This window comes from Beta vulgaris, chromosome 3 (assembly GCF_026745355.1).
Source record: "Beta vulgaris subsp. vulgaris cultivar EL10 chromosome 3, EL10.2, whole genome shotgun sequence".
Classification (NCBI taxonomy): domain Eukaryota; kingdom Viridiplantae; phylum Streptophyta; class Magnoliopsida; order Caryophyllales; family Amaranthaceae; genus Beta; species Beta vulgaris.
Genome location: NC_079204.1, coordinates 53,271,897 through 53,277,896, shown reverse-complemented (window position 1 = coordinate 53,277,896; position 6,000 = coordinate 53,271,897). Strand labels below are relative to the sequence as shown.

At 34.6% G+C, this 6,000-nt stretch overlaps 1 protein-coding gene across 1 annotated transcript in view; it reads left to right on the top strand.

Moving 5' to 3' along the window:
• Positions 1-192: 192 nt before the first annotated feature.
• The window catches only part of LOC104889481 (ferredoxin-dependent glutamate synthase, chloroplastic), a 33,076-nt gene continuing 27,268 nt past the window's right edge, over positions 193-6,000 (top strand). Inside the window, exons 1-4 of the mRNA XM_010674706.4 lie at positions 193-669; positions 1,960-2,272; positions 4,631-5,073; positions 5,157-5,288. Coding sequence (XP_010673008.2) covers positions 415-669; positions 1,960-2,272; positions 4,631-5,073; positions 5,157-5,288 — 1,143 coding nt within the window. The 5' untranslated portion in view covers positions 193-414. The remainder of the gene's footprint in view (positions 670-1,959; positions 2,273-4,630; positions 5,074-5,156; positions 5,289-6,000) is intronic.

Genomic DNA, 6,000 nt, shown 5'->3' with positions numbered 1-6,000 from the left:
GTTCTCCCCAAAAAAAATCGAGAAAAGCAGATTAGCTTTTCTATCTCAACAAAGATAACAGAACCCAAAAAAGAAGACAAATAAATTAGGGCCAAAGAAGTAGAATAACTATAGAGAATAGCCACACTCCACACTCTTCTCTTCTCCCTTTCTCCCTTTCTCCCTCAACGACGACTTCTACTTCCACTACCACTTGCTAACTTTTTGGCTCTTTTCAAATAAAAAAAACGACGACACCAAAAATCTCAACTGAAAAATATAAACCCCCAGAAAAAAATAAAAGCTCTGTTGATTGCTCACCTCTCCCCATTTATCCTCCTCATTTTCTCTCTCCTCCACACACACACTCTCTCATCTTCATCTTGTTCCATTTTTATCAACTTCTGCAGATTCTGAGCTTCAATTGATTCATCAATGGCGCTACAATCAGCGCCGAAACTTCTCTACTCTTCTTCGGTGTTCTCTTCCAACGAACGTCTCGTCTTCGCTGATTTCGTCGGTCTTTCTAAGAAACGTTCTCGTCGTCGGAGAATCGCTACTTCTAGAAACTTCCCTGCGCTTTCCGCTGTTTCATCGGCGATCAAAGCTGTCATTGATGTTGAATGTTCTCATCGCAATCATTCTGCTTCTCCTCCAGAATCCACCTCTTCTCATCCATTGGACCAGCAGGTATTAATATTATACTGTATTTTCTCTCTTTTCGGAATATATATGTGTAGTATATAGTAGTATATTGTATGAAATACAAAATATAACTTGTTTTCATTTTTCCTTTTGTTCATATGTTAATCGCAAGTAGTTCAGTATTATCAACTTCGATTGTTCTATGTTTATTGTATGCGAATTTGCTTGTGATTTTGAATATTTGATCGTTTTTCTGAGTTCTTTTAGTGTGTGTTGTGTTCAAGTGATTTCTGAGTTATTTGAACTTATGGAAACTTGTTAACTTATTAAACTTATCTGAACTTATTTTATGAGAATAGTCAAATTAAGTTTGAATAGAACACATTCGATTACATTCGTGTTTATTTGTGTTTTAGATTGGTTGATTTTAAGTAGGATATCATAATGGAGTATTTCTGCTGATTTAAAGAAACTTGCAACATTTTAGGCTTGCTTAAATTACAACCTTGACCTTTAAATAAGTCAAAATTTTTCGTTCTGAGTTATTTATAACTTATGGAAACTTGTTAAGGAAATACTTTATGGTATTTGATTGAAACTTATCTGAACTTATTTTATGAAATTAGTCAAAATAAGTTTTAATGGAACACATTAGATTACATTTATGTATTTTTCTAGAATTACATTTGTGTGTATTTGTGTTTGGATTGGTTGATTTTAAGTAGGATATAGTAATGGAGTATTTCTTTTGATTGTAAAAAAACTTGCAACATTTTGACTTTTACGCTTTTTTAAACACAATTTTGACCTTTAAATTTGTTAATAATTTGTTAGTCAAATAAGTAGTCAAAGTTATGATATGTATAGTGCAAAAGTCAAATTATTGCAACTATCTTGAAATGAAGGAAGTGGACGAATATATTATTTTTAACGTGTTTGAAATATAGTTTGTTCTATTTCTATGAGTTGAGATTGATAATCTGTATCAGAGTGTGATGTAGTATTTGCACTTGTTTTTGGACTTCCTTTTTGAGTTATCTTCTCTCTATTGAAGTACTTGTAACTAGAACATTGTTGGTAATTGTTGAAATGTAGCTGCTGATTTGTGTTAATTTCAGAGCGGTTGTTAATCGAACTCGTTTTAGCTTCTTACCATAGAAAACGGAGTAGTTAAAAAATGAAGGAGCAATACTTTGGATTGTATTTACTAGTCTTTCACCTTATCTTATTTTAATCGATTTTATATAATAAGATTGAGGGAGTATAGTTCTGAAAATGGAGTAACTAATTGGTTTGTGTTATTGCTTCTAAGACTCCGACTTTCATATTTTTCAGGTTGTAAATTTGGAAGATATACTTGCAGAGAGAGGAGCTTGTGGTGTTGGGTTTATTGCCAATTTAGATAATAAGGGGTCACATCAAATAGTCAGGGATGCTCTTACTGCACTTGGTTGCATGGAGCATCGAGGAGGATGTGGATCAGATAATGATTCGGGTGATGGTTCAGGAGTAATGACTGCAATTCCGTGGGATCTTTTTAATGATTGGGCCAAAGACCAAGGAATCAGCTCCTTTGACCAGTCGCACACTGGTGTTGGAATGGTTTTTCTCCCTAAAGACGATATCCTTGCAGAAGAGGCTAAAAAAGGTAAAAGGATATAATTTTCTCTTAGAGCCTATTTTTTTTTTGTTTGTGATGGGGATGGGAAATGGCAAAAATGGGCTCGAAGCTGCATGAATATAGGTAGATTTATCTATTACTTTTTTTTTTTTTTTTTTTTAATCTTTGCGGAAAATTGTTTTCTAGGGAAAAATTAATGCTTAGAAGTTGATACTCATGTCCATTTTTCTGGTCATAAGCCAGTCAGTGCTATATGGTATATGTAATCGAATTAATTCAATATTTGCACAAATTATGGGGTATTGAAATTATAATTTTATCAGTATTTATAATGCTCAAAAGATGAGCCGATCTCTCATTGACTGCTTAGGGTGCCAAACTACTTTCGCTTTCATTTTTGTTTATCTTATCCTTGAGAGGTTTTATTCCTTTTCTCCTCTTTCCGAATATATTTCTTCGTTTATTATCAAACATCCACCCTGAATGGCTGAATATATGCATCCTAGTTGGCTTTCACGTTCATCTTCTGGACATGTCTTTGTAAAGTACAATCTTCTATACCCTGTAACCAACTATCCCTTACACTTTTGTGTGTTCCATTTGAACCAACCGACTTTATGCTCTATGGAACATCTTGGTTATTGTTGATAGTTCCTAAATAGTTAGAAAAAAAAAATAGTGCTAGGCAGTCCCCTTCAATCTAGTTTCAAATATCTTGATCGAGTCATCCTCTGTGCCAACTGCCAAGATGGCTCTCCATCTTTTCCATTTGACTTTCACTAAAGCTAAAGCTATTAAGGCCTTAAGGGTGTCTTCTCCTCAACTTATATTTGGTGAACTTGATCCTCTCTCAACTTAACTTATTTTTGCTGAATTTGACTTATTTTTTTGAACTTAACTTGTTTTTGTTGAACTGTAAATTATTTTTGTTGAATTGTAAATTATTTTTGTTGAACTCATTTGTGTTAAACTTAACTTATTTTTGTTGAAAGTAACTTATTTTTGCCAAGCTCAACTTGATTTTCCGAACCTTATATTTATTGCTTAACTTATAATCGCTGGATTTATATATGCTGAACTTATATTTGCTGAATTTATATTTTCTGAATTTATTGCTTAATTGAACTTATTTTTGCCGAAACTTATTTTAATAAGTTAAGGAGAACATACTTAAGGCTATGCTCTCGACTTCTTGTTAACTTTTTTTTTGCTTTATTTAAATTATCTTTGCTAAACAAAACATAATTTTTTCTCAATTTAACTTATTATTGCTTAACAGATTTCCTCTTTTGGCTGAACCGAACTTATTTTTGCTGAACTTGTTATCATATAGCTTATTTTCGCGTAACTTCACTTATTTTTTGCTGAACCTGAGCTATTTTTTGGCTTAACTTAAACCTATTCAATCTGAACTCATTTTAGTTGAATTGAACTTATTTTTGCTTAACCAAACTTATTTTTAGTGAACTTAATAATTTTTTTGCTATAAATTTTTTTAATAAGTCGAGGAGAACAAACCTAAGTCTTGCCTTTACAATTCTAGCTTATCAATTGTCATTAACACCTTCTATAGATTCTCTCATTAAAAGTCTAAAAATAATACTATCTCAAACATCATACACCATCATACACCATGAGAATTCATCTTGTGTAAACTTTGTCAACCTATCCATAATTGTTGTGAAGAGAAAGTGGTTTAGTGTAGATCCCCAAGTATAACCTAGTATCAGAAAATGCTTTGATACATCAAGTTTGTATATGTCGATATATACGGGTGATATCATGCTTTTTGACAAGGCCACCAAAATATGTCCTTTGCCATCTTGTTGTAAGCCTTATCAAATCAATATTAATCACACGTCTTCCATCCACATGACCAAAAACAAAAAATAATAAATGCACTCCTTTGAGTTTTGACTATCGATATCTTTATATGTATTTTTCTGTTCATCTTAGTTTTATTTACACTCTTGCTACTTTGACATTATTCATACTAGTCTTGTATGCACGCAAAGTGTGCAAACTGTCTTTGCATTTTGCTTTCTCAAAAAACTGTAAATGTGGTACTTTTTTCTTCCCCCCCCCCTTTTTGCCCCCTATTTTGTTTTCTTTTTCTATTTTTTGGTGTCCCCCATGTGTTGCCATAATAATAGAGATACTCCGCTTTGATCGTCGTTTGTAAATTTATACGCAACGGATAACTCAATTATGTGGGAGTTTGTTTGATTCGTTGATCTAAAGGTTCATGTAAAAGGCACCCTTTGAGTCTTTTATCATGATCAAACATCGATGAAACCTGCTCTATCTTGTATTTACATGTCAACTATGCTCCTTCATAAGAAAGGGAAATATTGAACTTTCTATGGTCCTTTTTTTTTCCTCCAGTTGTTGTAGAAATTTTTGCTCAAGAGGGTATCGAGGTGATTGGATGGAGGGCGGTCCCCACAAATGTTGCTGTTGTTGGTAGAAACGCTAGAGAAACCATGCCCAACATACAGCAGGTTTTTGTTAGAGTCATTAAAGAAGAGAGCATTGATGATATTGAAAGAGAGCTCTACATTTGTCGGAAACTAATAGAAAGAGCTGCCAGTTCTGAAACCTGGGCAACTGAGCTTTATTTTTGCTCCTTGTCCAATCAGACTATTGTTTACAAGGGCATGCTTCGTTCAGAAGTTCTGGGTATGTTTTACTATGATCTTCAAAATGAACGTTACACATCACCATTTGCCATTTACCATCGTAGGTACAGCACAAACACTAGTCCTAGGTGGCCACTTGCCCAGCCAATGAGGTTTCTCGGTCACAATGGGGAGATCAATACCATACAGGTTCATTTTGATTTTCTCGAGTTTAGTTGTGGCTTGATCTTGCTTCTTTATTCACCAAATTTAACAGAGTTATCCATTGACAGGGGAACTTAAATTGGATGCGATCTCGAGAGGCATCATTGCAGTCACCTGTTTGGCGTGGCCGTGAAAGTGAAATTCGCCCTTATGGAAATCCCAAGGCGTCTGATTCTGCTAATCTTGATAGTGCAGCAGAGGTAGTATGGCCTTTTCAGTCTTTTAATAATTTGTGTTGCTGAAAGACATTCTGTAATACTCCCTCCGGTGCCTAAAGATCCTCCCTCTTTCTGTTTAAGTGCGTTTCCAGAAGATCCTCCCTCTTTTACTTTATTCCTTATTTGGCAATTTTTTTCCCCTTTTTACCCTCTCATGTCCCTATCATATGGTCCACCATTACAGTATTAATTTAATTTTACTCCCTTTCTCTCTCCTATTTTACTCCCTTTTTATTTGTTTATTTTCCTTAACCCCTTTCTCTCTCCTACTTTACCCACCCAGACCTCACACAAATTGATCCTCCTTGGTATCTGTAGTAACAGTAACAAGGAGGATCTTTCGGAACCGGAGGGAGTACTTCATATCCCTTGACTTTAAGGGCCAAGTGATGGTCCTTTATGAGCAAGAAATTGAATGCAGGAACTTCACATATAATGCTCTGCCTGTAAAATTATGTTATAGAAGCACTTAAGCTGTCAGAATTATTTAGGTTTGACTTCTGCGTTTCTTAATAAAGGCATTAAGGCAGATCCCTTGTGACAATCTACATCTCAAGAATACATTCCACTCTGAAGGAAAATGTGTCTTGGCGAAGTGTTTTACAGGAAACCTCTTAAAGAACCATCTAGGGGTCCTTTCTCTGAACCTGTTTGCTTGCTGGGCACATGATATTGTATTGATGGCTTGTTTGCG